The sequence below is a fragment of the Microtus pennsylvanicus genome, chromosome 21, assembly GCF_037038515.1.
Source record: "Microtus pennsylvanicus isolate mMicPen1 chromosome 21, mMicPen1.hap1, whole genome shotgun sequence".
In the NCBI taxonomy this organism is placed as follows: Eukaryota; Metazoa; Chordata; class Mammalia; order Rodentia; family Cricetidae; genus Microtus; species Microtus pennsylvanicus.
The window spans coordinates 26,675,842-26,695,958 of record NC_134599.1 but is presented as its reverse complement, the minus strand read 5'-3'; the positions used below and the strand labels follow the sequence as shown (position 1 = coordinate 26,695,958).

At 39.7% G+C, this 20,117-nt stretch overlaps 1 protein-coding gene across 2 annotated transcripts in view; it reads left to right on the top strand.

The window, feature by feature from the left end:
- The window catches only part of Heatr5b (HEAT repeat containing 5B), a 76,598-nt gene that overhangs the window by 26,123 nt on the left and 30,358 nt on the right, over window positions 1-20,117 (top strand). For both annotated transcript variants that reach the window (XM_075955768.1, XM_075955767.1), the window contains 8 exons: window positions 1,987-2,092; window positions 3,705-3,895; window positions 5,349-5,508; window positions 7,780-7,969; window positions 8,706-8,875; window positions 16,668-16,812; window positions 17,365-17,604; window positions 18,028-18,279. In XM_075955768.1, coding sequence (XP_075811883.1) covers window positions 1,987-2,092; window positions 3,705-3,895; window positions 5,349-5,508; window positions 7,780-7,969; window positions 8,706-8,875; window positions 16,668-16,812; window positions 17,365-17,604; window positions 18,028-18,279 — 1,454 coding nt within the window. The remainder of the gene's footprint in view (window positions 1-1,986; window positions 2,093-3,704; window positions 3,896-5,348; window positions 5,509-7,779; window positions 7,970-8,705; window positions 8,876-16,667; window positions 16,813-17,364; window positions 17,605-18,027; window positions 18,280-20,117) is intronic.

Sequence of the window (20,117 nt, the reverse complement as noted above, 5' to 3'; positions counted from 1 at the left end):
GAATATATCTTTATATGTGTAGGTTATTTGATGAATTGCTTTTAATTATTTGCTTTTCATATCTAAGCTTGATCTCACTAAGTACAATTGAGTACCACATAAATATTAAACAACATTAAAGCTGAAAAACTATAAATTATATACCTGCTTTAAATATAAGCATATTCAAACCCCAGACTTTGTGGTTTTGCCAAAGTTACACAGCTGGTTGTGAAATTCACTTTTAGTTACTTTTTATTTTTTTGATTGTTTGTTTGTTTTTCTTTTTACACTTAGAAAAGTGTCCTAAGCTAAACCTTTCTTGAAATCACTGAATAGGTTGTGGTAAGCTGTTCCATGTAAGAGTATTTTAAAATGTTTTATGTTTATTTTATGTGTATGTATGTTTTTCCTACATGTATGTATGTGCACCATGTGAGTCCCTGGTGCCAGAGTCTGTCAGAAGAGGACTTTGGATGCCCTGGAACTAGAGTTTTAGATGGTTGTGAGCCACTATCTGGGGGTTGGGAACTGGGTCTTCTGCAAGAGCAGCAGGTGCTCTTAACTGCTGAGCCATCTCTCCTGTGTAAGATGTTTTTAAGATGAAACAACAACAATAATAATAAAAAACAGAACCTAGACTACATGGAGTTTAGTTATATTATTTAGAGAGACCCCATATCAAAATAAAAAGAAGAAAAGAAAAAATTCTACAAGGGCTGAGGAGGTGACCCTGCAGGTATGGAGGCTTGCTGCCATGGCAACAGAAGTCTGACCCTTGAACTCTCACAGTTGGAGAGAGCTGACTCCCACAGATCTGCCTCTGACTTGTGTGTGCTCACCTGGCACCTGAGCCTCCACATACATGCACACAAATAAATACACAATCTGTAATAAAAAGGGTTTAAGGGCTGGAGAGATGGCTCAGTGGTTAAGAACACTAATTGCTCTTCCAGAGGACCTGAGTTCAATTCCCAGCACCCACATGACAGTTCACACCTGTCTGTAATTCTAGTTCTGGGGAATCTGACACTTTCACAGAGAATATACACAAGCAAAATACCAGTGTACAATAAATAAATAAATCTTTAAAAAAAAAAAAAGAAAAAGAAAAAAAAATAAAAAGGGTTTAAAACTATGCCACTCTTTTCTTCCTAATTAAAATTATCCACGGAAATAGGTAACGATTCTTCTGTCCCATTAGAAATACTTTAGAACAGGTGAAGAGACACAACTCTGCGATACCTGCAGCTCAGGTCCTCGGGAGGCTGAAGCAGCAGGGGAAGAGTCTTAACTCCAGCAGCATAGGAAGACCTTGTCAAAAAAATAAGGAGGAGAAACTCGCGGGCTCTACATTAGTCCTTTAAAGATAACTGAAACCGATAACATATAAAGAGACCATTTGCTTTGGCTGAAGGCTGTAGACGTTCTGCTCTGTGATCAAATGGCCCCATTGCTGTGTCTGTTGTAAGGCAGCATGTTATGGTGGAAGTGCATTGCGGAGCCTTGCAGCTCACCTCATGTCTAGAAAGCAATGTGAGAGAAAGAAGGACGAAGCCAGGGTCCCAACTGCTCCCCCAGGGCATGCCCCCAGTGCACCGATGACCCCCCACCAGCCCTGTCACTGCCTGACAGCACAGCTGTCAGGATCCGGTCTTTTCCACAGAGGCCTCTGGAACGTGATATATGATACTCAGTGCCAAGCGTATCATATACTATAAATCAGAAATTTTTCTGATTTATATTACACCCTGGTGTAAATGTTTCAGACCTCTGAAATTATGAACTGTTATTTTGCTAATTGAAAATTAATATTTAGTTTCCTTTCTTGTTCTGTTTGAGTATATATTAATATAGGAGGTAAAAGTCAGTTTTCAATCAACTGTGGGAATGAAATGGACACAGTCTGAGGATATAAATGATAAATAATTTATTTATATTTTATTTCTGTTTTTAAGCCATACTTAAATTAAAAACCACTAATGTGATCTTATCTTGTTACTGTAGGTTACAAATGCTGGATCACTTTGCTGAATGTGTTAAGCAAGCCAAGGGTGTCCGCCAGCAGGCTGTGCAGCTCAATATATTTACCGCCGTTCTCAGTGCCCTGAAGGTAGTTACTCCTCGAACATCAGAAATGCTCTGAAAGGTGTTAGTGTGTCTTTAGAAGCCAGGCCTACCAGATTATTATAGCACTTGTGTTTCTACGTCTATGCTTTTGAAGACCGTGACTTTATGTTAGCTCAGTACATTTACTAGAAACTTTATATGGGCTTATTATAATTGAATCAGTATTTTATATTTTAGTAATTTAAAAGTTTTCATTTCAATTTGAACATCAAATTTTACAAGCACCAGTAATTTCTTTTGGGATTTTCTGAGATTATCTGTTTAATGAGATCTGATTTTCTAATAAAGATTTATGAAATAAATCTTAATTTCCATTTGTGAATTAAACTGAATCAGGAAAGGATGGATTTCATAAATGAAAGAATGCTGTATGAAAGGAGTGTTCTCTGGGTCAACTGGCTTTATTCTCTTAACCTTTTTGAACTTCAGTTTCTATACTATGAAACACAGTAACAAGTGCCTGCTCAATAGAGTTCATGATTATAGTATCCAGGTTATCATGGGTAGCTTAAAAACTTTTATATATTATTTAGTGCTAGGATTATTAAAGAATGATGCTCTAATAATAAAATTAAATACAACAAAAATAAAAATAGAAGTGATTAAACGAAGATTCCTTAAGTCATGCTTTGTAAGCATGGTGTTGGGGAGGGAAACAGGCATTGATTACAGGGCTAACACGGGTGGGGTTACTTATGCAGCCATTGATATATGCCCTAAATCTAGACTGACACTGACATCTGAGCAGTGAAGAGGTCATGGTGGCCCTTAGCAGTTGGGAGAAGTGGGTTTAACATCGTGGTACATATTGCACTTTTCTACACAGACGTGACTAATGCCTTTTCTCTAGTTAACACACTCTCCTGGCACCATGGCTTAACGTTTTTCATCTCAGATAAGGAAGTTAAATTCCAAAGCAGCAGGTGTAGCTGGAACAGAAGACAAACTTCTGTCATCATTCAGTCACCGCCTCCTCCTCTGTCTTTACATATATATTGATTGTACACTTCACACATAATTGTGAGGTTCTTTGTTTTGTTTATTTTTTTTGTGTGGCACTGATAATTGAATCCAGGGCCTAATATATGTTAGGCACATATCACTGAACTATCTTCAGCTCATTTTTTTAATTGTTATTTTGAAGTTGAGGTCTTGCTAGTTGCCCAGGCCGGTCTTGAGGTTGCTGTGTAAATAGGCAGACCTTGCCTTCCTCCGGCTTCATCTTCCTAAGTAGCTGAACAACAACTTGGAGCCACATATTGTTTTTTACTGAATTTTATACAAATGAATCAGTTTCGGACTCACTACAGTATTGAGGCTTAGTGCTCAATTTAATCTTACAGTATCCTTTATGCCCAAAAGAATATTGAGTATTAGCCCTTGGGTAGAAATTCTGCCATGAACTGTGATTATTAATAACATGTTCTGAAGTCACATTAGGACGTGATCACAGTCCACCTAGTAGGTGTCAGCCCCAGGTGTAGCGTATGTAATCTGTAAAGATACCTGGATTTCCTAAGATCGCAACATATCTTTTTCTTTGTTCAGTATGAATTATGAATCAATACCATTATTCTTCTTTAAAATCAATATAGGGCTTAGCTGAAAACAAGAGCACTTTAGGACCTGAGGAAGTTCGTAAATCTGCTCTGACACTGGTTATGGGCGCTCTTGACAACCCAAACCCCATCTTACGGTGTGCAGCAGGGGAAGCCCTTGGAAGAATGGCTCAGGTGGTGGGAGAGGCATCTTTTATTGCTCGAATGGCCCAGTACAGCTTTGACAAGTAAGTGTGTCTCCTAAAACGTTTCTCAACCAGTCAAGATGTCTTTTAAGCAGTCAGCAACTGTTACCTAGACTATGTATGTATTTTCCACATGATTTACAGCAAGGGGCAATTTTATAATAATCTTAATTTGTAGTTCAGTGATTTATGGCCCTCTAGATTCTGGGAGAGATGTAATGTGTTAAGAACTTCTAAAGAGGACCTGGCTTCTATCTAGCTTTTGGAATCAAGAGCGTTCAGTCAAGACTTCCCCATCATGTCATCCACAGGCACCTGCCGCTGTCCTCTCTTCTTTCTGCCTTGCTTTACCCAGCTTTTCTCTTTCTTTTGCTTACTCCCTGGAATAAGGTCTCATTTTAGAGGAGAAAAGGAATAAAGTTACACTGCAGATTTAAGGATTATTGTGCAAGTTTTGCATAATAAGTACATCTCAATGTAAATTATTTTAAAATTTATATGCAATATTTCTTTTACTTTTAAAATTTACTAAAAATATATCTCTGAGACTGAAGAAATGGCTCAGCAATTAAGAACACTCACTACTTCTTGAGAAGACCCAAGTTCAATTCTCAGCACCCACAGCAGGCAGCTTACAACTTCCTATAACTCCGCTCTTGGGGATCCAGTGCCCTCTGCTGGTCTCTGTGGGTACCCACATATAATTTACTTACATGTGAATAAAAATAAGTCTCTTATATACATATATAAAGTATGTAGAAATTTGTCCATTTTATAGAGACTTTGATTATAAGTAGCTGGGGTATAGCTCAGTGATAGAGTGCTTGCTTAGTGTACACAAGACCTAGGACTTAATCCCTAACACTTCAAAAACAAGACAAACTGGGTCTGAAAAAGCATGGATAAAACCGGACTCGCTGAACATAGCGGACAATGAGGACTACTGAGAACTCAAGAACAATGGAAATGGGTTTTTGATCCTACTGCATGTACTGGCTTTGGGGGAGCCTAGGCAGTTTGGATGCTCACCTTACTAGACCTGGATGGAGGTGGGCGGTCCTTGGACTTCCCACAGGTCAGGGAACCCTGATTGCTCTTCGAGCTGATGAGGGAGGGGGACTTGATCGGAGGAGGGGGAAGGAAATGGGAGGCGGTGGCAGGGAGGAGGCAGAAATCCTTAATAAATAAATAAATTTAAAAAAAATAAATAAAGGAAATTTCTTAATTTAATTTATTATGTTGTGTCTTCTCGGGATGTAGTTTCTTTTCCTTGGCACTAGGGACAGAACCTAGGACTTTGTACACACTGGATGTGTTTTCTGTCAGCGAGCCTCAGCCCCACAAATACTTTGTAAATTTTATGTTCAAAGTCAATTATAAGGACTCTTGTTCTATTACTTTCCAGAATGATTTCCTTTTATGTGTGAGATTCATAATAAGACTGTTACTAGAGGAAAACGGAGCAAACGATTCCTGTTGCGTCATGTTTTGTCAGGCTGAAGTCGGCTCGAGATGTCGTATCCAGGACTGGTCATTCCCTGGCCCTCGGTTGTTTGCACCGTTATGTTGGTGGCATAGGATCGGGACAACACCTAAAAACCAGTGTCAGCATCTTATTGGCTCTAGCTCAAGATGGGACATCCCCTGAAGTTCAGGTACACAGTGTTAAAGTATTTTTCTACAGTTGCCTTTGAGACAAGGTCTTCCTGTTCTGCACGAACTGACCTCAAACTCTCTATTCACCTGACTCAGACTCCTGAGTGCTAGGATCACAGGAATGTGCCCGACACAAAATTTTTAAATGATATCTATGAAAGAAAAGTCAGTATAACACACGTACTATATGCTCTTTCCTTGTTATTTCAGCTTATTTGCCATAGACATTAGCAAGAATTTTATTTTTTAACATAATCTTCAAAGTCTACCTTTTACTCTTAATTAAGGCTATTCATCTGTGTGTGTATACTTATGTGTGTATGTATGTATATAGATAGATGGATAGATGTAGCTTTTTAAGTTCTTTGAGAATATCATACAATATATTTTGATCATACTCACCCTCTCCTAACTCTTTCTCAATTCACTACCCCCTTCCCTTCCCACCCACAAATTTTGTTGTTGTTGTTGTTTTTTAATCCTTCAAGACCAGTTTGTACTTCCTAAATCTTCTTTGATGTGTGGTCTTCTCCTGGAGGCTACATACACTCTTAGAGAAAACTGTTCTCCCTTTCCCTGAAGCCAACAATTGCCAGTATCTTCATGGCTTGCTATGGGTTAGTATGCCCAGCTCCTCTCTCCTTTCTGTTGTTTGGTCTTGCTTGTACATGCTTTTGAAATTCCTATGAATTCATATCTGCAGCTTCCCTGCTGTGTCCAGAAGAAATGTTCTCTTATACTCTTACTCTCCTTCTGCCTCCTCTTCTGCAGTGATCCGTACATTCCCTTTGGGGATGAGAGTTAGTTCTGCAGTTTTTTATTCACTGCACTTGGGCCAGTTGTAGGTCACTGTGTTAATCTCCATCCACTGCAAATAGAAGGTTCTCAGAGGCAGATTGATATACGCATTGATCTATAAATACAACGATAGATCACTAAGCGTCAGTTTAATAGTATCATTTAGCCCCACAGTAGTAATAGATATCCCCTACAGCTTAGGACCACCTAGCTATAGGTTCTTAGCCTGATAATGGTGGCAGGCATGATTTCATCTTGTAGAATAGGATTTAAATCCAATCAGAAATAGTTGGTTACTCCTATGATGTTCATGCCACTATTCCAATAGTGACCATGTCTTCCCTGGCCATTCATTCTTGTAGCTTGCAGCATTCATAACTGGATATGACCTGATGATTAGTCTCTTCTGGCAGAACCTTCCAAGACTATGCAGCTAGTCAGTGTGATGAAGCTTCTAGATCCATACCAGTGTAATTTTGCCCTGGTCTATGACTCACGAATCTACTATCTTCATCAATAGGATCTTACTTTCAAGTTCAAAAGTGTAATCAGGAACAATGTCAAAAATCTGTTAATTTTTTGGGGGGGGGGTCTATGGGGCCTCAATGGCCAGTGACTCCAAAAGAACTAACTCATGCCTGTCAGTAGGCTTCTATTTTTCAGCCTCTTGTCTAGTAGGATCATTGTTGCCCTGTTACAGTGCTTTTAACTGCAGAACCATCTCTCCAACCCCATATGTCTCTTTTGAAAGGTCTTTAGTGTTATTTAGTTTATTTCTCCCATATTCCTTCCCCTACCCCACCTTCCATTCCGCAACCCCAGTTTAACCCTTTCTGCTCCACTATTCTCTTTTAATCCTTTATGCTAGTGCTATCTCCCCTCCACTTGATCTCATAGTTAATTTATGACCTCTATGAATATTTCAAAATCACATATATCTGAGGATTCAGTGCCAACTTCTGTCAGTGAGAGAAAACATAACATTTGTCTTTCAATTGTCAATCAATTAGAATGATTGTTTACAGCACCACACATTTACCTGCAATCTTCATAATTCACATATGTACTTTTAAGCATATTTATTGTTTATTACATTTTAGTTTTTGTACTTATATTATTAGGTTGGTTGATACATAATTCGCTTCATTTCCCCTCTTGTTTCCAGTTTTACCACAGCCCAGGTTTTAGGGTCACATTTACTCTTTGAGTATTTTTTTTAACCTTTGTTGTTTCTCAAGCACCTCGTGCTTAAGCAAATACAGCTGCAGTGGAACTTTAAGAGTACACACATGGTGCCACATGCCAGCAGTTGGAAGGCTAGGGATCACATCTTCGAGGCCAGCCTACGACACAGCAAAACTCTGTCTCAGAACATGTTTAAAAATATTCACATGACTGCAACAACTTAGCATACTCTATTCAGTGTACTGCAGTTGTTCCTTACGACTGAAATAGCCTGTGTTTTCTTGTAGACTTGGTCTCTTCATTCACTTGCCTTGATAGTAGATTCCAGCGGCCCAATGTACCGTGGATACGTGGAACCCACATTGTCTCTAGTTCTCACCTTGCTGTTGACAGTTCCACCTTCACACACGGAAGTCCATCAGTGTCTGGGCAGGTGTTTAGGTGCTATAATAACTACTGTTGGGCCAGAACTGCAAGGTAAGCAAATTCATTTTAAACTAAAGGAAGCCCATGGGCAATTACCGTTCCCTCAATTTCCTCGGTGTCACCATCATGTTGCTTGCAAACCTTTTTAATAATTTTCATTTATTAATTAATCCACAAAAGGAGGTCAACTTTGTATTGTCATCATTTAATGATGACACAGTTGAGCACTATATATTACCTCCATTTTATAGACAGAATATGAAAGTAGAGAGGACTATGAACTTCCAAGGTTTTGTTTTGTGCATGATCATGTGATTTCCTTGACTGGTGTATGTACATAAAATTATTTTAATTCACGTTAGAAGAAAATTTCAAATACCTATATTTGGTAATTAAACTACTATGCAGAAAATATGTGATATTTTTCTTTAATTACTGCAAGAAGATTTTTATTATTCAAATAGTATTTAAAATTATCATAATGAAAATTGTAGCATTTGTTAAGCAGAGAACCACAAAATGAAAAATCTTCTGGTTATTTGGCGGAAGATTGGTGGTTATAAAGGTTAGTATGACTTTTTTTAAAGGAATATGTTTCTAAGACATGAATTATTGCCTTGTAAATACAGTTGTGTTTTGAAGTCATATTTGGAGACTATTCAGAGTATTTAAGCAGACTGAATAACGATTGAAAGAAGGAGTCATCTAGAAGATGGTTCCCCCAGGAGTGTTTTTGAGACACTGATAACACAGTTGTATTTTACTTCGTCTTTTATTTTCTGGTTAGGAAATGCAGCGACCATTTCCACCATCCGCTCCTCCTGCCTGGTGGGCTGTGCGATCACTCAGGACCATTCCGACTCTCTCGTTCAGGCAGCTGCCATCTCTTGCCTTCAGCAGCTTCACATGTTTGCCCCACGGCATGTCAATCTGTCTAGCCTTGTTCCTAGCCTTTGTGTGAGTATACAGCTATGTTGTTTCATTGTTTTATTTTGGGAGCTTTAAAGTGTCTTTACCAAAAGGCCAAATTGGACCAAAACAAAACAAATATGTTTGGTGAGGATCATAAGTTTTAGAGTTTAAGTTTCAATTGTTATCTTCTTTTATTTCTTCTTTTTGTTTTTTTTTTTTGCATTTTAAGGAATATTTTTGATGAACCACTTATTTCCTAGGTAAGGACTTGGCATATGTAGTCTTGCCCTCTCCGAACTGTGTTTCTTAGAGCTTGGTTGGCAGTCTGAGATCTGAGATCTGCCGCTGTCATCGCAATCTGCAGCCCACTCATTCAACAAATGCTTACAGGTACCCTGCTATATGCTAGGCATCAGGCAGAGTACTGTGTATGAATAAGACAAGGTCAAGCCTTTGTCATTATGAAGCTTATAGCTAACAAGGGTCAATGAACAATAGCTGTTTACAATCAAGGTAAGAGCTAAAACCTCTGTAGCTCAGTGGTAAAGCACTTGTGTAGCAGTTAAAGGCCCTGGGTTTGATTCTCAGTAAACAACAAGTGGGAAAGAAAGGCAGAAGGGTAACGTAAGGAATATGTAATGCAGCACCTATCGTAAGCCAGACATTCAGAAGTTAGCTTCCTGGAAAGTAGAACTTAAGGTGTGGTATGCAGGAAAGGATTTAGTTTGTAGACTAGCACAGCATCCATGTGTCCAAGGGGAAATGTAGGGCCCCGCATGAGAAGTGTGATATGCTTAAAGAACCAGTTATTATGTGGTTAAACCTGGGAGAAGACAGGAGTGCAAACAGAGAAAAGAAAGCTGTGGCTGAGCAGTCAGCCAGGTGGAGGATCATGCAGACCTCATAGACAGTAAGACGTTAGACTTTGTTCTGTAAGCTATGAGGAACCATTTACGGGGAAGTCACATGGTGAGAACTGTCCTTTCCCCCATTCTGTTCTTGCTGTGCAGTGGAGACTGGACTGCTCTACAGTAGGGTAAGGGTTTGGGTACTGTAGGAGCAGGATGATAAGGGTTTTTCCAATTTTAGGTTGGTTTTAATTAGAATAAAGGAAAAAAGATGGATTCAGATGATATTTAAGAGGGAGAATTGACAGAATGCTTTGATTAGTTGGCTCTCAGGGAAAAGTAAGAAGGATGCGTTTAGTGTTGTGACCTGAGCATGGTGATGGAATTTCCTTTGACTGGCATTGTTGGGCAACATTGGGGATTGTGGATAATGTGGCTGACTACATGAGCCTGTAGCTCGGAAGAAAGAGGATGGATTAGAGACGTGAGTTTGGGAGCCTAAACATTTTAGATGAGCTATGGAAGTGGACGAGATCATCAGTGAGAATGCTGAATGAACAACCCAGCATCTTCGAAATATAAAAGAAAAGAGAGAGAATTAAGAGGTAACGGGAAGAGAAAGAGGAGGGTGACTGTAACGTAAGACAGAAGAAAGGAAATTTAGAGGTGTGCATTCAGAAGCCAGGTGGAGCGGAGGAGCAGGGAACCTGCCCCCACACTGACAAGGATGGCGAGAGCTGGAATGTGCCCTTGGACTTTGTCACGTGCTTCTTAGCAAGAACTCACTGGAGGAACACTAGAAGTGGAAGCCTAAGTGTGCTCTACCATTGAGTTAGAGATGGAGGAAAAGAGCTCCTCCTGACATTTGTTTGTCAAGAAGAAGATGGGGATGCTGGTGCTGGAGAGATGACTCAGCAGTTAGGAACATGAACTGCTGGGACCCAGGTTCAATTTCCAGCACTACATGATAGCTAACAGCTGTCTGTAACTTTAGTTCCAGGGCATCCAGCACTCTCTTCTGGCCCCTCAGGTATTTGCTGCACACGATACACAGAAATATATGCTACACATAATAAAAATAACATTTTTTTTAAGTTTTAAATAAAGAAGACAGGGTCCAGGGGATAGGAGATGCTTTTCCTCCTGTCAGAGCAGTTTGTGAGCCTGTTACCATGCTCATGTAAGGGAGCAATAGAGGGGGAGTGGTAAGCATCTGGGAAAGAAAGGGAATAATTAGTAATCCAAGTGAGAGAATAATTAGTAATCCAAGTGCATTTTAGTTGAATAGAGTTTCCAGGGCCTAAGTAATGTGATAGCCCTTTCAATGCAAGCTGGCTAAAAGGAGATGGACGTAGCTAAAGGTGGGCTTAGAGATTTGGTGTCTGGAAACTAAGGATGTTGCCTGATGATTTTATATTAATAGTGAAAGGCGAGATTAACTTCTACAAAGAGGGAATCTGAAGTTAAGGAGAGTGGGCTATAGGAAACTGAACTACCTGGAGAATTACAAGATTCTCCGGGAGAGCAGGGGCTCTACCAGATTAATAGATTAATGACATGCTATCGCTCCAGTGTGTGATTTGTGATGAGATCAGTTTTGCTTAGTTGGGGTTTTTTTATTCAGCAACTGTAAATGAGTTAGGTAAAGACCGTAAGAAACCAGACTTCCATACCTTCATAGGTAGACTTTGACCATGCGGGATAGATAAAAGGCATCAGCATAGAGAAGGAATACGGATGAGGCAGTGCTGAAATGATGGCGTCTTATCTGGACAGGGAGGAGAGGAAACCAAGAGGAGGCTGGAGGAAGCCACAGTAGATGTCACCACTGGAGGCTATTGCTGGGGTGAAAGGAAGACCCTATGGGATAATAAAGGGCAAGATGATACATACTTGGTTTGGTGTGGTATAATTAGTTTTACTCAATAAAGCATGCTCCTATTTTACTTTAGGGAGAATTCAACAAGTCCCAAACCATCAAGGAGTTTGAGTAAGATACAGGGTAGAACCAAATGCATATGACATGTATGTAAAATGTATATAGAAAGAAAACAGCAGAGTATCAGTGTGTGTTACATCCCCCTTTACAATACGAAACTGAGCATTCTGCCAGAAGCTGTGACGTAATGTGAGCTGTGGGGTCATAGGTGGTGTCTGTCACTTGCTGGTACAGCTCAGACAGGACCGTGGCCACAAAGACACAGACTTGCCTTTCGGGGTTTTCTGGTTTCTCTCTCCATTTGTTTCTTTTTTGAAAACATTTTTTTAAATCTTGGTGTGTATATATGAGTGTGAGCATGTGTGTATCAAAGTGTGCAAATGAAGGTCAAAGAGCAACTTTAGGCCGTCAACCTTCCATCTTGTTTGAGACTGGGTCTCTTGTTGATCTGTACACAAGGCTCAGTGGCCTTCAGACTTCCAGGAATGCTCCTGTCTCCACCTGCAGTATCTCAGTAGGAGCTTTGGGATGATGGATGCATGCACAACTGTGTTCAACTTTTGGCTAAGTTCTGGGGATATAAACTTAGGTTCTCGGGCTTGAGTGGCAAGTGCTTTACCCCCATTGAGTCCCCATCTTTTTCTTCTTTAAATTTTATTATGCTATAGAGGTTGACAAAAACATAGTTAAAAGGATCTAGTAAAGTAAAAACTGATTTCTTAACTGAGTGGAGTTTATCACCAAGCCACGGGGAACACAATGAGTTTCCTATGTTTAGCACAAGATAATGTTTCCAAGCTGGGTTCCTTAGTGGAACATCTGGGGTTTTATTGCAGGCATGCTGGAATACTTTCCTGAACCTCTTCCAAAAGACTGAGTAAGTGAGCTTATTGTCTGCTGGGGAAGGAGATGGCATAGCAGACTGGAGAAGGGGCATTCAAGTGGTTGCCCTATTGAAACATCGCCCAAAGCCTCTCATGCAGTTTGCATTTGCCAGATGCTCTGACACTTGCTAAAAATAGTCTGTATGTGCATTAATCCCAAGTAATGAAATGGATTCAGACTTTTGTAGATTCATGTCAGTTCTACATGTCAGTTCTCAGAGATGGCCATGTTATGTGCGGCCATGTGTAGTATCGAAAACAAAAGGAATGTTTTTTTTTCAGAAAACATATTGAGAGGTACATTTTATCATAGTAGTTGTTAACAAACTAATTAAATATGATTAGGACTAGAACTGTTCAAAATGTGTTTCTGAAAGCACAAGTGCCATTCTAAATTATTATAATTCTGTACTTGGAAACAACTGCTTTGTCTGTCATGTGACCACAGTTCCTCTTGTCTAGACAAAATTGTTGGATTTGCGTCATCTAGAATGATTTTAGAAATTATCAGTGAATGATTTTCAAGGTGAAATTTATCTTTATGATTAAGTAAATGTTCTTAGCCAGGCATTTGGTACACACCTATTATCTCGGCACTCAGGAGGCAAAGACAGCAGTTCTTTATGAGATTGAGGCTGGCCTGGTTCTGTATAGTGTGTTCAAGGCTGACCAGAGCTTCATCGTGAGACTCAGCTTGGGAAGAAAAAGGTTTCTATGTGTCATTGCTGAAAGAGCCCACCCACCTGTGTGTGAAAGCAGCAGCACTGTGAGTCGATCCCATAGCCAACATTTTTGCTGACAATTAGAATAAAGTCCTGGAGGAACTGTGTCATTTCTTATCAACACACGGCTGTATAAAATTGGTGGCGCAGTCTGTCTTGGGTTTCATCATATATTCTCATATCACCAAATTATTCCTGATTGTAAGATCAATACGTGAAAACCCAATTCTTTATCCTTCTAGAAATCTTGCCAAAAATGATTTTATTGCATTAAAATGTCTTGGCAAAACAAACCATGGATGTTAAAATGCCATTTGCTCCTAAGTTGCTGTATCTTCAGCTTTGATAAATAAAAAGTCACACTTAACTAGAGATTATGCATACACTAATGTATCAGTTTTGACCAAACAGCAATCATTTTCTTTAACTTTTACTTTTCCTTGTAATTGATGATTTTTTTTTTAAATACAGACGCTCCTTGGCTCATGAAAGGATTAGGTCTAGATAAATACTTCTTAAGTTAAAAATATCAGAAGTTGAATATGCATGTGTGACCCTTAACCTGCTGGACAGCATGACTGAGCAAAGCCGTGATTTTTGTGCACAGTGCTGGCTGCTGATATAGATGACCTCATGGCTGACTATGAGAGCAGGCTTGGCGTTGGTGCTGAGCATCATCAAAGGGTCTTACCACACATTCCTTGACTGTGAAAAAGTCAAATTTCCAAACATGGTTTGGGCTGAATGCGTATCACTACTATTATAATTCAAAAAAAGCTTTAAGTCAAACTGCTGTGTCAGGAACCATCTACAAACTCCAGTAGACAAGTTTCCAGTATCCAGAATTACATTAATCCATTTTAATTGTTTTTAGTGTGTTTGTGTGTGCATGCACATGCATGTGCATGCTTGCATGACTTTATGCGCATCAAATGCTACAGACGCCAGAAGAGGACTTCAAATACCCTGGAATTGGAATTACAGACAGTTGGTAGCTCTTGGGTTCTGGCAACTGAACTAAGGTCCTCTGTAAGAAGGACCAACAATTTTAAATGCTGAGCCACCTCTCCTGTGTTCCATTGTTGTGGTCTTATAACTTATGGCCATGGTATCATTACAGTTCAATGTAGAAGGACACTAGAACTGGAAAACAACACTGTATACTGAATCTCTAATGTCATATATAAAGACAGAGGGGAAAGTGAACATCAGGGACACTGAAATGAAGCTTTTAAAAACTCGTAACCAAGTGTGGTTGCACATGCCTATGATCCCAATATTTGGTGGGGAGACCAAGAATTGGGAGTTTAAGGCCAGGTTCAACTAACTGCATTGTGAGATAGAAATCAGTGTGGTCTACCTGATGCCCTGTCTCAAAATCAAAGACAAATAAAACACTTTATAGACTGGGATGTTTGATTTACATTTCTCTTTGGTTGGCTAGTTAACATATTTGTTGAATGTATTTTCTTTCTCTATAATTATCACATAATTAAAGTTTATATTATTCTACTTAAACTGATTCTAAAAGATAACTTTGTAAGATAGGAGGAACATTCTACACATAAAACATTCAAAATTGCATGACCAAGTGAAGGGGTTCTTTCCATTTGATATGACTACACCTTATACTTTCTAGTTTAGGGTATGTGAACGTTTGGGAAAATCTGTATTTTAGGAAGAAAAGTAGATAATTTTTAATTTTTAATAAGGATTTTCTCCCCTCGGTTACATTTTACTTTTCTTAATATTTGATATGGATTTCATAGGCTGGTTTTATACACGTATGTATATCTTAAGTAAAAGGATGTTCTTCAAAAGAAAAGATGTCTTTTTTAAGTTTTAAAAACTTACTAATTTATGTGTATGCATGTGTGTGCGTATGTGTGTGTGTGTTAGTTTATATGTATATGCATGTGGGAGGAATGCTTGTGGAGGCCAGAGGAGGGTGTCTGATCTCCTAGACCTGGAACCACAGGATGACTTGAGCCTGGGAAGCAGCCGTTGGTCCCTGAAAGAGCAGTGGAGACTGTTAATGTGGGCTGCCTCTCCAGCCCCACAAATGCTGTTTTGATAGCATAGGATGAACTAGTATTGTGAAGGCTATGTGCTCTCCCCTCCAGCACTTGTAGCTCAGATTCAGTGCATGAATACAAATTTATGACAATATGATGACATTTAGTAAGCAGTTAACCTGCATCTGTATTGATATAAGCATTTTGCTTTTGGTTGCATCTTATTTTTACTGTAATCCTGTGAATATTTCATTCCCATTTTACAAATAGGCAAATTTAAATATAGTCAACAGAGGCACCCAAGACTGAACTGTATTTCTGATATTTTACTATGGCTATTGGGGTGTACCCAAGCCTCCTATTTTAGTTCTTTTTGGTTGGGTTCATGCTTGCTTGATTTTGTTTTAATTTTTTTAATAAATATTCTCCTTCACTCTTTTTTTTTTAATGTACACAGTGTTCAGCCTCCATGTATGCCTGAAGGCCAGAAGAGGGCACCAGATCCCATTACAGATGGTTGTGAGCCACCATGTGGGTTGCTGGGAATTGAACTCAGGACCTCCGGAAGAGCAGTCGGTGCTCTTAACCTCTGAGCCATCTCTCCAGCCCCTCTCCTTCACTCTTATTTCTTACTGTATGTTCTGTTCGCTTACTTTCTGTTCACTGCATTGACTTTCTGTGTACTTGCAGATGACAGTATTCCAGTGAAACCATTCATAGATTTTAAAAAAGATTTATTTATTTATTATTTATACAACATTCTGCCTCCATGTATGCCAGAAGAGGGCACCAGATCTCATTATAGATGGCTGAAAAGCCACCATGTGGTTGCTGGGAATTGAACTCAGGACCTCTGGAAGAACAGTCAGTGCTGCTCTTAAATTCTGAGCCATCTCTCCAGCCCCATTTATATACTTAAGATGAGCAGACAGTCCTGAATTTCCGTACAAGTTTTAGAGAACAGATCGCAACATAGGTATTTTGATACTGATGTCTTTCCTATATGTCTTATTGATCTGAGTATCTTGTCAAAATGCTATTATATGATTGTGTTATACTTACTTAGAAATTAAAATTTATCAGTTTTAATTATATGGTTTGTATGTCTGGGTATGGGTATGAGCACATGGTGAGTACAGGGGCCCAAGGCGGCCAGAGGTGTCAGCTCCCTCCGGGGCTGAAGTTACAGGTGTTCATGAGCTGCCTGACATGGGTGCTGGGAATTGAACCCAGGTCCTCTGGAAGAGCAACCAGTGCTCTTAACTGCTAAATCATCTCCCCAGCCCCTGATGGTATTTTAAATAACCAAGGTCTTTCAAGAAGGAACCTCTGCAGAAGTAAGGCTTGCTTCCCAAGGATGAGTTCACCGGGTAAATGAAGTTAAAGAATGACAGCCATAAATACTGTCCTGCACTTGTTATGCTGACAGGTTCACCTGTGCAGCTCCCACCTCTTACTTCGACGAGCAGCTGTGGCCTGTCTCCGGCAGCTTGCGCAGAGAGAAGCAGCAGAAGTGTGTGAATATGCCATGAGCCTGGCGAAGAATGCAGGGGACAAGGAGAGCGCCGGTGCCAGTGAGTTCTCTGATTGGCCAACAGTCTTTTTTTAAAACTTCTTTCTTTCTTTCTTTCTTTCTTTCTTTCTTTCTTTCTTTCTTTCTTTCTTTCTTTCTTTCTTTCTTCCTTTCTTCCTTTCTTCCTTTCTTCCTCTCTTCCTCTCTTCCTCTCTTTCTCTCTTTCTTTCCTTTTTTTGTCTGAGACAGGATTTCTCTGTAACAGCCTTGGCTGTCCGAGAACTCACTCTGTAGACTAGACTGGCCTCGAACTCACAGAGATCCACCTGCCTCTCTCTCCCAAGTGCTGGGATTAAGGGTGCGTGCCACTAAAACCAGCTGAAATTTTTCATATTTCTAAGAGTACAGAAAATCAGTTTTAGAAAGCAGGGATTTACCCTTATTGTCAGATTAAATTTTGTTGTACAGTATGTGAGTGGAGATGACAGTTAAAAGGCATTTACAGAAGATTTTATTGTCATTGTGAGTCACGTGGTAGGCTTGGTCTTTAGTGTCAGAGCTGCCTATACCGTACGGCGTCTCATACAAACTCGCTTGTGAAATCCCTTTTCAGATGTCAGTCCTTTCGTACCTGGAGTTGGTCATCGAGGTGATATCCATTGCCGGCACCAGGGCGTTAATATAACAGACACGGGGCTTGAGGGCCTTCTGTTTGGAATGCTAGACCGAGAGACAGACCGAAAACTGTGTTCAGACATTCATGACACGCTGGGACACATGCTTTCTTCACTAGCAGTGGAAAAGCTCTCCCGCTGGCTGATGCTTTGTAAAGATGTCCTGGCAGCTTCTAGTGGTATGTATTTAAATGATGTTCTTAAAGCGATGAGAAAATTGTCTTCTGATATATAAACATAGATATGCATCTATATTAATTTGAGCCTACTTTTAAAAATATTGATAACTTTTATTCACAAGTCCCTGTAAAATGTTGAAGGTTAAATCATAGTATAAATGAATATGCTTTGAAATATATTTTAAGCTTTTTGAAAGTTCAACTTAAATTTTACATCTTAAAAATCCCAGGTTACCCTGTGGTGCAGCATAGCATGTAATTCTATCTAAATTTGCAAATGAGATGTGCGTAAAGTTAATTGATGTTACGTCTTCCTTGGTTTTTGTTTAAGAACTTGTCAGTTCCCTTTTTCAGAGTTGAGAATTAGCGGTCTTTGTGAACCTTCACGATGGGAAAGTCACGGTGTCACTGTTGTTGTTGTAGACATGAGTGCGGCAGCCCTCCTGAGCAGTGGCAAAGATGAAGAATCTGAAAAGAAAGATGAGATGGACGACGACACCATGTTTACCACATTGGGTGAGGAAGACAAATCAAAGCCTTTCGTGGCTCCTCGCTGGGCCACGCGGGTATTTGCTGCCGATTGCTTGTGCCGCATCATCAACCTGTGTGAGAATGCGGACCAGGCTCACTTCGACCTGGCCTTGGCGCGTTCTGCTAAACTGCGGAACCCTAAAAGTAAGCGCAAAATCACTTCTTCTTTTCCCACAAGTATTCTGGTCTGTTTGAGGTTTCCCCTGTGTGGCATACTGTAGGCTGTGTCTTTTGTTTACTGCAAGTCTTCTCACGTTGACCTCAGTGTCCGTCTGTGGACTGCTTGTTTGTATTTATCTGAAGATGGGTGTAGAAAGGTTAATGCATGTGGCTCTAAATATCTGTGTGTATGAATTTTAATCATTCACCCAGATTAGAATAACAACACTCGCCACTTAGGTTTCCTCAGGAACAGTTCTAGGTTTAACACTTTGTTGTAAAAGAGAAGATAGCACTTTTGGGTCCAAAATCAAATGAACTTTGTTCCCAGCCAAAGAAACAGTCAGAATTCATGAATCCATGGTACATTCAAACCCTCATATTTCACATATGGAAATTACTATTGGGCGTCTTCAAAAAGGAAAAATGACATTATTACTGAAAATATCACTTTTTTTTAAAAAAAAAAAAACCTTTTATAAGTGTTTTTTACCTTATCTCCTTTGGGTCAATATAGAGAATTTTCAAATTGAGCATTAGCCCAAGCAATAAATATCTTCATTTTACAGTTGATGAGATGCAGAGAAGCAGAAAGAATTATCTTGTTAGAGGTTCCCTAACCTGTGTTTGCTTGTCTCTCTGTTACTCTGTTGGTTTCTTAATTTGTGTGAGTTGACAGCACAGAAGTATATATGTTAAAATGCCGTTCATGTTACTGTATATAATGAGCTGCAGAGTTCACAGGTAGATTTAAGACACAGAAAGATGGTAGCAGCGCACAGTATGTGAGACGTGAGTCAGAATGTCCGGTACAGAGGGAGCATGTCATTATTTAGCACATATTAACTGAGTCCTATTTATTATACATTGGGAATATAAAGAATCAAAACCATTGCCACACCTTGAAAAGAAGCAATAGTCCAGATGATAGATGGGTAAGTAGGGTATGTCCTGGTAGAAGTGTAATTCAGGATTTGGGAACATTTTTAAGTGTCATTCATGGCCTAGAGCCATGGCCCCGTGGTTAAGAGCACGTGCTTCTCTTGCAGAAGACCGAGGTTCAGTTCTCAGCATCATCAGGTGACTCTTTGAACTATAGTGCTAGGGAATCTGATGCCCTTTTCTGACCTCTGTGGCTCTCCATGGGTATTGTACACATTACTTATTTAATCTAAGAGGAGAATGCTCTTTATGTTTGCAATCTGCTCATGGTATGGTACTGTGATGCGATGACCGAGGTTTTCTGTTCCACCCAGTCCTGCAGCCATTAAGTCCCAAAAAAATCACACAGAGGTCTACATTAGTTATAAACTGATTGGCCCATTAGCTCAGGCTTCTTATTAACTAATTCTTATAACTTACATTAACCCATAATTCTTGTCTGAGTTAGCCACGTGGCTTTTTCAGCAAGGCAGTCACATTTTGCTACCTCTGAGGCTAGGTCACAGCTGTGGACTGAAACTTCCCTCTCTCCAGAATTCTCATTGCCCTCCCTTCACTTTCTGCCTGGTTGCCCCACCTATACTCCCTGTCTGGCTACTGGCCAATCAGCATTTTATTAAAAATAATGTAAGTGACAAGATAAAAGACCATTGTCCCACAGCACTCCCCCCCTTTTTCAAAACAAGAATTCTGAATCGAATCTCCCTTGTTTAGCTTTCTTCCTGACCATTATCCATAACAACTTGTAACCAACACTCTAAACAAAGAAAAACATCCATAGTCCATTTTTTGGGAATGTGGGTGTAGTTTTCCAGGCTACTTCCTACTGATTGAGGGTGCTGATAATCTTATGGGGACCTAAAGAAAATTATGATCAAGTG